Here is a 16,550-nt window from a genome sequence, read left to right on the forward strand (position 1 = left end):
CTCGCGACTCGCTGGATCCGGATCCTCGGGGCGCGACCGCATAGCGAGGATCCGGGTTCTCGTCAGCGGCGTCGGCGGTGAGACACAGACTTAGACACTTTTATACATAGATATTCTAATATATATACTAATATATACACTAATATATACTAATATATACACTAATATACTTATATACATTATATACATACACTCATAAATACACACAGATAGACAACACACACATAGACACACACAGACACACACACAGACACTTTTATACATATATACTAATATATACACTAATATATACTAATATATACACTAATATATACTAATATATACACTAATATATACTAATATATACACTAATATACTTATACACATTATATACATACACTCATAAATACACACAGATAGACAACACACACATAGACACTCACACACAGACACACACAGACGCACACAGACACACACACAGACACCTTTATACATATATACTAATATATACACTAATATATACTAATATATACACTAATATACTTATATACATTATATACATACACTCATAGATACACACAGATAGACAACACACACATAGACACTCACACACAGACACACACAGACGCACACAGACACACACACAGACACCTTTATACATATATACTAATATATACACTAATATATACTAATATATACACTAATATACTTATACACATTATATACATACACTTATAGATACACACAGATAGACAACACACACATAGACACTCACACACAGACACACACACAGACACCTTTATACATATATACTAATATATACACTAATATATACTAATAATACACTAATATACTAATATACATTATATACATACACTCATAGATACACACAGATAGACAACACACACATAGACACTCACACACAGACACGCACACACAGACACTTTTATATATATACTAATATATACACTAATATATACTAATATATACACTAATATACTTATATACATTATATACATACACTCATAGATACACACAGATAGACACACACACATAGACACTCACACACAGACACACACACAGACACTTTTATACATATATATTAATATATATACTAATATATACACTAATATATACTAATATATACACTAATATACTTATATACATTATATACATACACTCATAGATACACACAGATAGACACACACATAGACACTCACACACAGACACACACACACACACAGACACTTTTATACATATATACTAATATATACACTAATATATACTAATATATACACTAATATACTTATATACATTATATACATACACTCATAGATACACACACATAGACACTCACACACACACACACACAGACACTTTTATACATATATACTAATATATATACTAATATATGCACTAATATATACTAATATATACACTAATATACTTATATACATTATATACATACACTCATAGATACACACAGATAGACAACACACACATAGACACTCACACACAGACACACACAGACACGTTTATACATATATACTAATATATACACTAATATATACACTAATATATACTAATATACTTATATACATTATATACATACACTCATAGATACACACAGATAGACAACACACACACAGACACTCACACACAGACACACACAGACACACACACAGACACACACAGAGACACACACACAGATACACACAGATAGATACAGACACACACACAGAAACACACACACAGACACACACACACAGACACACACACAGACACACAGACGCACACACATAGACACATAGACACACGGACACACTCACACATAGACACACAGACACACATACATAGACACACACACATAGACACTCACACATAGACACTCACACATAGCACACACATAGACACATAGACACACGGACACACTCACACATAGACACACAGACGCACACAAACATAGACACACACATAGACACTCACACATAGCACACATAGACACACAGACACACTCACACATAGACACACATAGACACTCACACATCGACACACAGACATTCACACACATAGATCGACACCAACACAGATAGACAACACACACACTTTGACACTTAGACTGGGAACATACATAGACAAATACACACACGTTGATACATAGACACACAGAGAGACACACACACTTAGACATAGACACACTTAGACACAGACAAATAGACATAGACACACACTTAGACACACACACACTTAGACACTTACATAGACACAGACACACACGGTGAGACACCGACACACACAGACAGACACTGACACATAGACAGACATAGATATACACACACAGATAGACAAATACACACGGATAGACATACATAGACATACACATAGACCCACTCATAGATACACACACAGACACATACAGAGACACACACACAGAGACACACACAGAGACACACAGAGACACACAGACACACACACAGACACACACACACAGACACACACACAGACACACACACACAGACACACACACAGACACACAGACACACACACACACAGACACACACAGACACACACACATACACACACATACACACACATACATACAGACACACACAGACACACACACAGACACACACACACACAGACACACACACAGACACACACAGACACACACACAGACACACACAGACACACAGACACACACACAGACACAGAGACACACGCACAGACACGCACAGACACACACAGGCACACACACAGAGACACACACAGAGACACACAGAGACAGAGAGAGAGACACAGAGACAGAGGAAGAGAGACACAGAGAGAGAGACAGAGAGAGGTCATAGAGCTCCTGCCACAATCACCACCATCATCATCACCACACCACCATCATCACCATCACCACACCATCATCACCACCCCACCACCATCACCACACCACCACCATCACCACCACCATCATCACCATCACCACACCATCACCACATCACCACCATCACCATTACCACACCTTCACCACCATCACCACCACCATCATCACGAGTGGAAGGAGGAGGCAGTGGTGGGTGTGAAGAGGTGGAGGAGGGGGAAGAGGTGAGGAGGTGGTGAGTGTGTGGTGGTGAGTGTGTGATGGTGAGTGTGTGATGGTGAGCGTATGATGGTGAATGTGTGTTGGTGAGTGTGCGATGGTGAGTGTGTGATGGTGAATGTGATGGTGAGTGTGTGATGGTGAGTGTGTGATGGTGAGTGCGTGATAGTGAGTGTGTGATAGTGAGTGTGTGATGGTGAGCGTGTGATGGTGAATGTGATGGTGAGTGTGTGATGGTGAGTAGAATGTTCGGATTGTCCGTGGAATGTTCGAACTCTCGTGGCGGAGGAGAGGCTGCCACTCCTCTGTCGGGAGCTGGACCGGTACCGCCTGGATATCTGTGGCATTCAGGTGGTCCGGTGGACCGGTTCTGGCTCCTGCCACCATGAGGGGTGGACAGTCCTCTACTCGGGGCAGCAGACTGCCAAACAACAGGGAGTGGCTCTTCTTCTGAACAAAATAATGAAAGGGACGTGGGAGCGTGGCGGTGAGGTGTGGGAAGCTGTAAGCCTCAGGCTACTTTGGGCTCGCCTTCCCATCAACCAGAGGCGAGGAGTGGTGGTCGTGGTTACTTAGGCCCCCACCGAAGATGAACATCCGTGGAGGGATGCAGGCAAAGCCGATGATTCAGATGCCTTCTATGACCTCCTGTCACAGGTGCTGGCTAAAGTGGCCCCTCGGGATAGAGTCATCTTGTTGGGTGACTTCAATGCCCGAGTGGGTCATGATGCTGGCACCTGGTCTGGAGTGATTTGAGGGCATGGGCCAGATCAGCTCAATAACAACGGCAGGAGGCTGCTAGATTTTTGTGCCGCCCATGGGCTTGTAATTACCAACACGCTGTTCCGGCATCGGCGCATCCACACAACATCATGGATGCACGCCGGGTCCAAGCAAGAACATCTGCTGGACTATAAAGTGACAGACCAGCGGATGATGCGGGCCCATGTCCTTGACACCAGGACCTACCGTGGAGCTGATCTGCCCTCTGACCATCGACTTGTCATCTGTAAGATGCGCCTGCAATTCTTCCACTCTGGTTGTGCGTTGACACCCAGGACCCCATTCAAACCCATGGTGACCTAGTCTCAGTTATCTGTTCAAAGTTTCGAGCGAGAATTTCATCGTCGTTTGCTGCTGGGGTTGGCATCGCGTCCCCCACTCCTGATGTCGAGGGGGTAATGGGTGAGGTTTAGGACTGTGACTCATGCAGCTGCAATGGCTGCTTTGGGTACACGGTCCAGACCTTCCCAGAGAACCTGGCTGACAGAGCAGGTGTTCAGGATGGTTGAGAAAAAGCGACAGGCCCACTCTCATCATCTACATCATCCCACGTCGGAGAATGAGGAGGCTTACCGCAGCCTTCGCTCGGAGGTTCGGAGAGCCGTGAGGTGGTGGTGGTCGCGTGGTTGCTGAGGAGATTGAGTCTGCCTCAGTGGCCCGCGATCACAAATCACTCTTTAGCTTCATCGGGAAAGTAACTTGCAGCCCTTCATCTGTCGCCTTCCTTCAGGGAAATAATGCTCATCCGATTTCCGACGCGCAGGAACTGGTCTGCAGGTTTGCAGAGCATTTTTGTGAGGTCCTCGGGGGGGGAGGGGAATTCCCTCGGCACCGACGACATCGTGGGGCAAGGTGGGAATGACCCTGCTGGAGGCTGCGGTGCCTCAAATATTGGCGCAAGAAGTCACCCCTTCTGAGTGGTCGGCGTGAGGTGTCCATCCGTGGAGGAAGTACTGAAGGCAATCCAGAGCTTTAGACCAGGAAAGGCACCGGGCAGAGATGATCTCCCGAAGCGAAATGCTGAGGGAGGGCGGCGTTTGTGCACAGGCTGCCCTACATGACATCATGACAACGGTCTGGGTCGCTGGACGGGTTCCGCGGGATTGGAAGGATGCCCTGGTGGTCCCCCTTTTTATGAAGGGGGACCGCACAGACTGTAACAACTACAGGGGCATCTCACTCCTCCGTGTGCCGGGAAAGGTCCTGGCAAGGATTATTCAACATGGCCTTGCCAGGCACGCTGAGGAGAGGCTTGCGGAGCCCCAATGCGGTTTCAGACCAGGGCGGTCCTGCATAGATGCCATGTTCTCTGTCCGTCTGCTACAGCAGGGTGTAGGGAATTCCAACAAGACCTACATCTCTGCTTTATTGACCTGGTCAAGGCCTATGATAGCATAAGTAGGCCTAGGCTCTGGGTTGTTCTTCGTGCTTTTGGAGTACCTGACCCTCTGCTCGCGATCATTAAGGGCCTTAATGATGGTGAGCGGGCCCGGGTAAAACTACGTGGCCGGGAGTTGGAGCCTTTCCCTGTACACCTTGGGGTGCGACAGGGATGTCCTCTGGCTCCCACATTATTTAACATCTATTTCGACCACGTAGTTCGTGAAGCCTTCAATAGCTGTACCGGGGGAATCTCCATATGGTACAGATATAATGGGAGGCTGATTGATGCCCGGGTGCGGTCAAGGGATGGCTCCCTATTGCTCAACCACGTTATGTATGCTGATGATTTGGTAATAGCTGCTCATTCAGAGGAGGAGTTGAAGACGTTGCTGCTGAGACTGGAGCGTGCCACTAAGAGGTGGGGCCTTACCATCAGCCCCACCAAAACTAAGCACCTGCCTGGGTATTTTGTACCATCGAACACTCCACCCCCACAACTCCCAATCGGTGATGGGGCAGTTGTGGAGAGAGTGGAGAGTTTCCCATACCTGGGAAGTGTGCTTATGACCGGCTCCAGTTTAACAGCAGACGTCTCACTCCGAATCAGTCGAGCGGCAATATCTTTTCATCGGTTGCGTAATGCTGTGTGAAAGCTACCTGGTCTGTCGCTCGCACTAAGCTTCAGGTCTTCTCGGCCACGGTCATTCCCTCCCTTCTCTACGCTTGCGAAACGTGGACCCCCCTAATGGAACATCTTCGCCGGTTAGAAACATTTAGGCTGGCCTGCCTACGATCCATCCTGGGTTTAACCAGACTGGATTGTGTGAGGAGCTCACAAATCCTTGAAAGATCTGGGCAAGGTCCCATCGGTGAGCTCCTCCGGCGGGCAAGGCTGCAATGGCTAGGTCATGTAGCCCGCATGCCCAGCCACTGCATGCTGATACAGCTTTTGTTCGGCCGGATCGAGGGGGCTAAGCGGGCGCGGTACGGGCTAGAGAAGAGATGGAGTGATGTGGTACAGGAGGACGTGGAGCTGAGTGGACTTGCCGATGACCGGTACCAGCGGTGTCAAGATCGGCCTCTGTGGAGGAGGCTCGAGAAGGATGCTACTGGGCAGTTGGAGGTAGTCGCCCTCCAACAACAACGGAGGGCGGAGGAGCGACGCTCACAACAACGAGCGGAGCGCCGGGTGGCTAAAGCATAGCAGGTTGGCACAGTAGGGGGCACAGGTGGTGCATCAGCCAGTCATCTCAGTCAGTCGACCCGTGGCACCTGGGTCTGCCCCGTGACCTCCTGCCAGCGGGCGTTCGACACTTCACGTGGCCTCAGGGTGCACATAGCCTGGCACAAGCGTCGTAGTGACGTCATCGCCACTTCGGACCGAATGGCGATTGTTATGGTGTGTGTGTTTCTGTGTGTGTGTGTCTGTGTGTGTGTGTATAAAGAATGAAAGGGGCGTGGGAGCGTGGCGGTGAGGTGTGGGAAGCTGTAAGCCCCAGGCTACTTGGGGCTCGCCTTCCCATCAACCAGAGGCGAGGAATGGTGGTCGTGGTTACTTATGCCCCCACCGAAGATGAATATCCGTGGAGGGATACAGGCAAAGCCGATGAGTCAGATGCCTTCTATGACCTCCTGTCACAGGTGCTGGCTAAAGTGGCCCCTCGGGATAGAGTCATCATGGTGGGTGACTTCAATGCCCGAGTTGGTCATGATACTGGCACCTGGTCTGGAGTGATTGGAGGGCATGGGCCAGATCAGCTCAATAACAACGGTAGGAGGCTGCTAGATTTTTGTGCAGCCCATGGGCTTGTAATTACCAACACGCTGTTCCGGCATCGGCGCATCCACACAACATCATGGATGCATGCCGGGTCCAAGCAAGAACATCTCCTGGACTACATAGTGACGGACCAGCGGATGCGAGCCCATGTCCTTGACACCAGGACCTACCGTGGAGCTGATCTGCCCTCTGACCATCGACTAGTCATCTGTAAGATGCGCCTGCCATTCTTCCACTCCGGTGGTGGGTGTACACCCAGGACCCCATTCCGACCTAAAGTGGCCTGGTCTCAGTTATCTGATGAAAGTTGCAAGCGAGAATTTCATCATCGTTTGCGGCTGGGATTGGCATCGTCCCCGACTCCTCCTGATGTCGAGGGTAAATTGGCGAGGTTTAGGACTGTGACTCATGCAGCTGCAATGGCTACTTTAGGTACGCGGTCCAGACCTCCCCAGAGACCCTGGCTGACAGAGGAGGTGTTCAGGATGGTTGAGAAAAAGTGACAGGCCCACTGTCATCGGCTACAGAATCCCACAGAGAATGAGGCTTACCGCAGCCTTCGCTCGGAGGTTCGGAGAGCCGTGAGGCGCTGCAAGGATGGGTGGTGGTCGCGGGTTGCTGAGGAGATGGAGTCTGCCTCAGTGGCCCGTGATCACAAATCTCTATTTAACTCCATCAAAAAAGTAACCTGCAGCGCCACACCTATTACCATCATTAGGGTAAAAACGGTGATCCAATCTCCGACCCCCAGGAACAGGTTTGCAGATTTGCTGAGCATTTCTGTGAGGTCCTGGGGGAGGGAAAATCCCTCAGCCAGGAAAACATCGTGGCACAAAGTGAGGATGACCCTGCTGAGGCTGCGGTGCCTGAAATATTGGAAGAAGTCACCCCCTGTGAGTGGCTGGCTGAGGTGCCATCTTTTGAGGAAGTACTGAAGGCGATCCGGAGTCTGAGACCAGGAAAGGCAGCGGGCAGAGATGATCTCCCAAGCGAAATGCTGAGGGAGGGTGGCGTTTGTGCACAGACTGCCCTATATGACATCATAACAACAGTCTGGACCACTGGACATGTTCCGCAGAATTGGAAGGATGCCCTGGTTATCCCCCTTTTTAAGAAGGGGGACCGCACAGACTGTAACAACTACAGGGGCATCTCACTCCTCAGTGTGCCGGGAAAGGTCCTGGCAAGGATTATTCAGCATCGCCTTGCCAGGCACGCTGAGGAGAGGCTTGCGGAGCCCCAATGCGGTTTCAGGAAAGGGCGGTCCTGCACAGATGCCATATTTTCTGTCCGTCTGCTACAGCAGAGGTGTAGGGAATTCCAGCAAGACCTACATCTCTGCTTTATTGACCTGGTCAAGGCCTATGATGCCATCAGTAGGCCTGGGCTCTGGGTCGTTCTTCGTGCTTTTGGAGTACCTGACCCTCTGCTCACGATCATTAAGGACCTTCATGATGGTGAGCGGGCCCGGGTAAAACTACGTGGCCAGGAGTCAGAGCCATTACCTGTACACCTTGGGGTGCTACAGGGATGTCCTCTGGCTCCCACATTATTTAACATCTATTTTGACCACGTAGTTCGTGAAGCCTTCAATAGCTGTACCGGGGGAATCTCCATATGGTACAGATATAATGGGAGGCTGATCGATGCCCGGGTGCGGTCAAGGGATGGCTCCCTATTGCTCAACCACGTTATGTATGCTGATGATTTGGTAATAGCTGCTCAGTCAGAGGAGGAGTTGGAGACGCTGCTGCTGAGACTGGAGCGTGCCACTAAGAGGTGGGGCCTTACCATCAGCCCCACCAAAACTAAGCACCTGCCTGGGTATTTTGTACCATCGGACACTCCAGCCCCACAACTCCCATTCGGTGATGGGGCAGTTGTGGAGAGAGTGGAGAGTTTCCCATACCTGGGCAGTGTGCTTATGACTGGCTCCAGTTTAACAGCAGAGGTCTCACTCCGAATCAGTCGAGCGGCAATATCTTTTCATCGGTTGCGTAACGCTGTGTGGAAGCTACCTGGTCTGTCGCTCCGCACTAAGCTTCAGGTCTTCTCGGCCACGGTCATTCCCTCCCTTCTCTACGCTTGCGAAACGTGGACCTCCCTAATGGAACATCTTCGCCGGTTAGAAACATTTAGGCTGTCCTGCCTACGATCCATCCTGGGTTTAACCAGACTGGATTGTGTGAGGAGCTCACAAATCCTTGAAAGATCTGGGCAAGGTCCCATCGGTGAGCTCCTCCGGCGGGCAAGGCTGCGATGGCTGGGTCATGTAGCCCGCATGCGCAACCACCACATGCCGAAACAGCTTTTGTTCGGCCGGATTGAGGGGGCTAAGCGGGCGCGGCACAGGCTAGAGAAGAGATGGAGTGATGTGGTACAGGAGGACGTGGAGCTGAGTGGACTTGCCGATGACTGGTACCAGCGGTGTCAAGATCGGCCTCTGTGGAGGAGGCTCGAGAAGGACGCTACTGGGCAGTTGGAGGTAGTCGCCCTCCAACAACAACGGAGGGCGGAGGAGCGACGCTCACAACAACGAGCGGAGCGCCGGGTGGCTAAAGCATAGCAGGTTGGCACAGTAGGGGGCACAGGTGGTGCATCAGCCAGTCATCTCAGTCAGTCGACCCGTGGCACCTGGGTCTGCCCCGTGACCTCCTGCCAGCGGGCGTTCGACACTTCACGTGGCCTCAGGGTGCACATAGCCTGGCACAAGCGTCGTAGTGACGTCATCGCCACTTCGGACCGAATGGCGATTGTTATGGTGTGTGTGTTTCTGTGTGTGTGTGTCTGTGTGTGTGTGTATAAAGAATGAAAGGGGCGTGGGAGCGTGGCGGTGAGGTGTGGGAAGCTGTAAGCCCCAGGCTACTTGGGGCTCGCCTTCCCATCAACCAGAGGCGAGGAATGGTGGTCGTGGTTACTTATGCCCCCACCGAAGATGAATATCCGTGGAGGGATACAGGCAAAGCCGATGAGTCAGATGCCTTCTATGACCTCCTGTCACAGGTGCTGGCTAAAGTGGCCCCTCGGGATAGAGTCATCATGGTGGGTGACTTCAATGCCCGAGTTGGTCATGATACTGGCACCTGGTCTGGAGTGATTGGAGGGCATGGGCCAGATCAGCTCAATAACAACGGTAGGAGGCTGCTAGATTTTTGTGCAGCCCATGGGCTTGTAATTACCAACACGCTGTTCCGGCATCGGCGCATCCACACAACATCATGGATGCATGCCGGGTCCAAGCAAGAACATCTCCTGGACTACATAGTGACGGACCAGCGGATGCGAGCCCATGTCCTTGACACCAGGACCTACCGTGGAGCTGATCTGCCCTCTGACCATCGACTAGTCATCTGTAAGATGCGCCTGCCATTCTTCCACTCCGGTGGTGGGTGTACACCCAGGACCCCATTCCGACCTAAAGTGGCCTGGTCTCAGTTATCTGATGAAAGTTGCAAGCGAGAATTTCATCATCGCTTGCGGCTGGGATTGGCATCGTCCCCGACTCCTCCTGATGTCGAGGGTAAATTGGCGAGGTTTAGGACTGTGACTCATGCAGCTGCAATGGCTACTTTAGGTACGCGGTCCAGACCTCCCCAGAGACCCTGGCTGACAGAGGAGGTGTTCAGGATGGTTGAGAAAAAGTGACAGGCCCACTGTCATCGGCTACAGAATCCCACAGAGAATGAGGCTTACCGCAGCCTTCGCTCGGAGGTTCGGAGAGCCGTGAGGCGCTGCAAGGATGGGTGGTGGTCGCGGGTTGCTGAGGAGATGGAGTCTGCCTCAGTGGCCCGTGATCACAAATCTCTATTTAACTCCATCAAAAAAGTAACCTGCAGTGCCACACCTATTACCATCATTAGGGTAAAAAACGGTGATCCAATCTCCGACCCCCAGGAACAGGTTTGCAGATTTGCTGAGCATTTCTGTGAGGTCCTGGGGGAGGGAAAATCCCTCAGCCAGGAAAACATCGTGGCACAAAGTGAGGATGACCCTGCTGAGGCTGCGGTGCCTGAAATATTGGAAGAAGTCACCCCCTGTGAGTGGCTGGCTGAGGTGCCATCTTTTGAGGAAGTACTGAAGGCGATCCGGAGTCTGAGACCAGGAAAGGCAGCGGGCAGAGATGATCTCCCAAGCGAAATGCTGAGGGAGGGTGGCGTTTGTGCACAGACTGCCCTATATGACATCATAACAACAGTCTGGACCACTGGACATGTTCGCAGAATTGGAAGGATGCCCTGGTTATCCCCCTTTTTAAGAAGGGGGACCGCACAGACTGTAACAACTACAGGGGCATCTCACTCCTCAGTGTGCCGGGAAAGGTCCTGGCAAGGATTATTCAGCATCGCCTTGCCAGGCACGCTGAGGAGAGGCTTGCGGAGCCCCAATGCGGTTTCAGGAAAGGGCGGTCCTGCACAGATGCCATATTTTCTGTCCGTCTGCTACAGCAGAGGTGTAGGGAATTCCAGCAAGACCTACATCTCTGCTTTATTGACCTGGTCAAGGCCTATGATGCCATCAGTAGGCCTGGGCTCTGGGTCGTTCTTCGTGCTTTTGGAGTACCTGACCCTCTGCTCACGATCATTAAGGACCTTCATGATGGTGAGCGGGCCCGGGTAAAACTACGTGGCCAGGAGTCAGAGCCATTACCTGTACACCTTGGGGTGCTACAGGGATGTCCTCTGGCTCCCACATTATTTAACATCTATTTTGACCACGTAGTTCGTGAAGCCTTCAATAGCTGTACCGGGGGAATCTCCATATGGTACAGATATAATGGGAGGCTGATCGATGCCCGGGTGCGGTCAAGGGATGGCTCCCTATTGCTCAACCACGTTATGTATGCTGATGATTTGGTAATAGCTGCTCAGTCAGAGGAGGAGTTGGAGACGCTGCTGCTGAGACTGGAGCTTGCCACTAAGAGGTGGGGCCTTACCATCAGCCCCACCAAAACTAAGCACCTGCCTGGGTATTTTGTACCATCAGACACTCCAGCCCCACAACTCCCATTCGGTGATGGGGCAGTTGTGGAGAGAGTGGAGAGTTTCCCATACCTGGGCAGTGTGCTTATGACTGGCTCCAGTTTAACAGCAGAGGTCTCACTCCGAATCAGTCGAGCGGCAATATCTTTTCATCGGTTGCGTAACGCTGTGTGGAAGCTACCTGGTCTGTCGCTCCGCACTAAGCTTCGGGTCTTCTCGGCCACGGTCATTCCCTCCCTTCTCTACGCTTGCGAAACGTGGACCTCCCTAATGGAACATCTTCGCCGGTTAGAAACATTTAGGCTGTCCTGCCTACGATCCATCCTGGGTTTAACCAGACTAGATTGTGTGAGGAGCTCACAAATCCTTGAAAGATCTGGGCAAGGTCCCATCGGTGAGCTCCTCCGGCGGGCAAGGCTGCGATGGCTGGGTCATGTAGCCCGCATGCGCAACCACCACATGCCGAAACAGCTTTTGTTCGGCCGGATTGAGGGGGCTAAGCGGGCGCGGCACGGGCTAGAGAAGAGATGGAGTGATGTGGTACAGGACGACGTGGAGCTGAGTGGACTTGCCGATGACTGGTACCAGCGGTGTCAAGATCGGCCTCTGTGGAGGAGGCTCGAGAAGGACGCTACTGGGCAGTTGGAGGTAGTCGCCCTCCAACAACAACGGAGGGCGGAGGAGCGACGCTCACAACAACGAGCGGAGCGCCGGGTGGCTAAAGCATAGCAGGTTGGCACAGTAGGGGGCACAGGTGGTGCATCAGCCAGTCATCTCAGTCAGTCGACCCGTGGCACCTGGGTCTGCCCCGTGACCTCCTGCCAGCGGGCGTTCGACACTTCACGTGGCCTCAAGGTGCACATAGCCTGGCACAAGCGTCGTGGTGACGTCACCGCCACTTAGTGGCGAATGGCGGTTGTTGTTGTTGTGTCTGTGTGTGTGTCTATAGATGGCTGCAGCTGATCTCCACTGGGTACCAGAGACTCTCTATAACACCGTGTGTGTCTGTGTGTGTGTCTGTGTGTGTGTCTGTGTGTGTGTCTGTGTGTGTGTATGTCTGTGTGTGTGTGTGTCTGTGTGTGTGTGTGTGTCTATAGATGGCTGCAGCTGATCTCCACTGGGTACCAGAGACTCTCTATAACACGGCCATTTCTGCCGTTGTGGACTGCTATGCCAGCGCTAGGCGGGACGCACGGACCCTGCCTGACAATGTCCAGTTTGACATCTACTACAAGGTACGTACCTTTTAGTAGTACTAGTTAGTAGTACTAGTTAGTAGTATTACTAGTTAGTAGTACTTCTAGTTAGTAGTAGCACAACTAACTAGTACTTCTAGTTAGTAGTACTACTAGTTCGTGGTAGCACTACTACTAACTAGTACCACTAGTTAGTAGTATTACTAGTTAGTAGTAGTACGAGAAGTAGTAGTACTAGTTAGTAGTACTAGTTGGTAGTACTACTAGTTAGTAGTAGCACTAGTAGCACTACTAACTGCTAGTTAGTAGTAGTGCTAGTTAGTAGTAGTACTAGTTAGTACTAGTACTAACTAGTACTAACTCACGTAGATGGTTATTACTACAAAGTCACGTAGATGGTTATTAGTACAAAGTCACGTAGATGGTTATTAGTACAAAGTCACGTAGATGGTTATTAGTACAAAGTCACGTAGATGGTTATTAGTACAAAGTCACGTAGATGGTTATTAGTACCAAGTCACGTAGATGGTTATTAGTACCAAGTCACGTAGATGGTTATTAGTACAAAGTCACGTAGATGGTTATTAGTACAAAGTCACGTAGATGGTTATTAGTACAAAGTCACGTAGATGTTATTAGTACAAAGTCACGTAGATGGTTATTAGTACAAAGTCACATAGATGGTTATTAGTACAAAGTCACGTAGGTGGTTATTAGTACAAAGTCACGTAGATGGTTATTAGTACAAAGTCACGTAGATGGTTATTAGTACAAAGTCACGTAGATGGTTATTAGTACAAAGTCACGTAGATGGTTATCAGTACAAAGTCACGTAGATGGTTATTAGTACAAAGTCACGTAGATGGTTATTAGTACAAAGTCACGTAGATGGTTATTAGTACAAAGTCACGTAGATGGTTATTAGTACAAAGTCACGTAGATGGTTATTAGTACAAAGTCATGTAGATGGTTATTAGTGGAAAGTCACGTAGATGGTTATTAGTACAAAGTCACGTAGATGGTTGTTAGTACAAAGTCACGTAGATGGTTATTAGTGCAAAGTCACATAGATGGTTATTAGTACAAAGTCACGTAGATGGTTATTAGTACAAAGTCACGTAGATGGTTATTAGTACAAAGTCACGTAGATGGTTATTAGTACAAAGTCACGTAGATGGTTATTAGTACAAAGTCACATAGATGGTTATTAGTACAAAGTCACATAGATGGTTATTAGTACAAAGTCACGTAGATGGTTATTAGTACAAAGTCACGTAGGTGGTTATTAGTACAAAGTCACGTAGATGGTTATTAGTACAAAGTCACGTAGATGGTTATTAGTACAAAGTCACGTAGATGGTTATTAGTACAAAGTCACGTAGGTGGTTATTAGTACAAAGTCACATAGATGGTTATTAGTACAAAATCACGTAGATGGTTATTAGTACAAAGTCACGTAGATGGTTATTAGTACAAAGTCACGTAGATGGTTATTAGTACAAAGTCACCTAGATGGTTATTAGTACAAAGTCACGTAGGTGGTTATTAGTACAAAGTCACGTAGATGGTTATTAGTACAAAGTCACGTAGATGGTTATTAGTACAAAGTCACGTAGATGGTTATTAGTACAAAGTCACGTAGACGGTTATTAGTACAAAGTCACGTAGATGGTTATTAGTACAAAGTCACGTAGATGGTTATTAGTACAAAGTCACGTAGATGGTTATTAGTACAAAGTCACGTAGATGGTTATTAGTACAAAGTCACGTAGATGGTTATTAGTACAAAGTCACGTAGATGTTATTAGTACAAAGTCACGTAGATGGTCATTAGTACAAAGTCACATAGATGGTTATTAGTACAAAGTCACGTAGGTGGTTATTAGTACAAAGTCACGTAGATGGTTATTAGTACAAAGTCACGTAGATGGTTATTAGTACAAAGTCACGTAGATGGTTATTAGTACAAAGTCACGTAGATGGTTATTAGTACAAAGTCACGTAGATGGTTATTAGTACAAAGTCACGTAGGTGGTTATTAGTACAAAGTCACGTAGATGGTTATTAGTACAAAGTCACGTAGATGGTTATTAGTACAAAGTCACGTAGATGGTTATTAGTACAAAGTCACGTAGATGGTTATTAGTACAAAGTCACGTAGATGGTTATTAGTACAAAGTCACGTAGATGGTTATTAGTACAAAGTCACGTAGATGGTTATTAGTACAAAGTCACGTAGATGGTTATTAGTACAAAGTCACGTAGATGGTTATTAGTACAAAGTCACGTAGATGGTTATTAGTACAAAGTCACGTAGATGGTTGTTAGTACAAAGTCACGTAGATGGTTATTAGTACAAAGTCACATAGATGGTTATTAGTACAAAGTCACGTAGATGGTTATTAGTACAAAGTCACGTAGATGGTTGTTAGTACAAAGTCACGTAGATGGTTATTAGTGCAAAGTCACATAGATGGTTATTAGTACAAAGTCACGTAGATGGTTATTAGTACAAAGTCACGTAGATGGTTATTAGTACAAAGTCACGTAGATGGTTATTATTACAAAGTCACGTAGATGGTTATTAGTACAAAGTCACATAGATGGTTATTAGTACAAAGTCACATAGATGGTTATTAGTACAAAGTCACGTAGATGGTTATTAGTACAAAGTCACGTAGGTGGTTATTAGTACAAAGTCACGTAGATGGTTATTAGTACAAAGTCACGTAGATGGTTATTAGTACAAAGTCACGTAGATGGTTATTAGTACAAAGTCACGTAGGTGGTTATTAGTACAAAGTCACATAGATGGTTATTAGTACAAAGTCACGTAGATGGTTATTAGTACAAAGTCACGTAGATGGTTATTAGTACAAAGTCACGTAGATGGTTATTAGTACAAAGTCCCATAGCTGGTTATTAGTACAAAGTCACGTAGATGGTTATTAGTACAAAGTCACGTAGATGGTTATTAGTACAAAGTCACGTAGATGGTTATTAGTACAAAGTCACGTAGATGGTTATTAGTACAAAGTCACCTAGATGGTTATTAGTACAAAGTCACGTAGGTGGTTATTAGTACAAAGTCACGTAGATGGTTATTAGTACAAAGTCACGTAGATGGTTATTAGTACAAAGTCACGTAGATGGTTATTAGTACAAAGTCACGTAGACGGTTATTAGTACAAAGTCACGTAGATGGTTATTAGTACAAAGTCACGTAGATGGTTATTAGTACAAAGTCACCTAGATGGTTATTAGTACAAAGTCACGTAGATGGTTATTAGTACAAAGTCACGTAGATGGTTATTAGTACAAAGTCACGTAGATGGTTATTAGTACAAAGTCACGTAGATGGT

At 47.9% G+C, this 16,550-nt stretch overlaps 1 protein-coding gene across 2 annotated transcripts in view; it reads left to right on the forward strand.

Moving 5' to 3' along the window:
• Positions 1 to 16,550, forward strand: part of APPBP2 (amyloid beta precursor protein binding protein 2) — a 106,539-nt gene continuing 89,989 nt past the window's right edge. Inside the window, exons 1-2 of one of the 2 annotated variants that reach the window (XM_076063351.1) lie at positions 1 to 77; positions 13,090 to 13,227. In XM_076063351.1, coding sequence (XP_075919466.1) covers positions 13,090 to 13,227 — 138 coding nt within the window. In that variant the 5' untranslated portion in view covers positions 1 to 77. Of the gene's footprint in view, positions 78 to 2,687; positions 3,073 to 13,089; positions 13,228 to 16,550 lie in introns of those variants that run through there. The other variant, XM_076063352.1, reaches the window with a different exon arrangement.

The sequence above is a fragment of the Petromyzon marinus genome, unplaced genomic scaffold (genome assembly GCF_048934315.1).
Source record: "Petromyzon marinus isolate PM22_M1 ecotype Great Lakes invasive population unplaced genomic scaffold, UKy_Petmar_22M1.pri1.0 PM_Scaffold_102, whole genome shotgun sequence".
Lineage (NCBI taxonomy): Eukaryota > Metazoa > Chordata > Hyperoartia > Petromyzontiformes > Petromyzontidae > Petromyzon > Petromyzon marinus.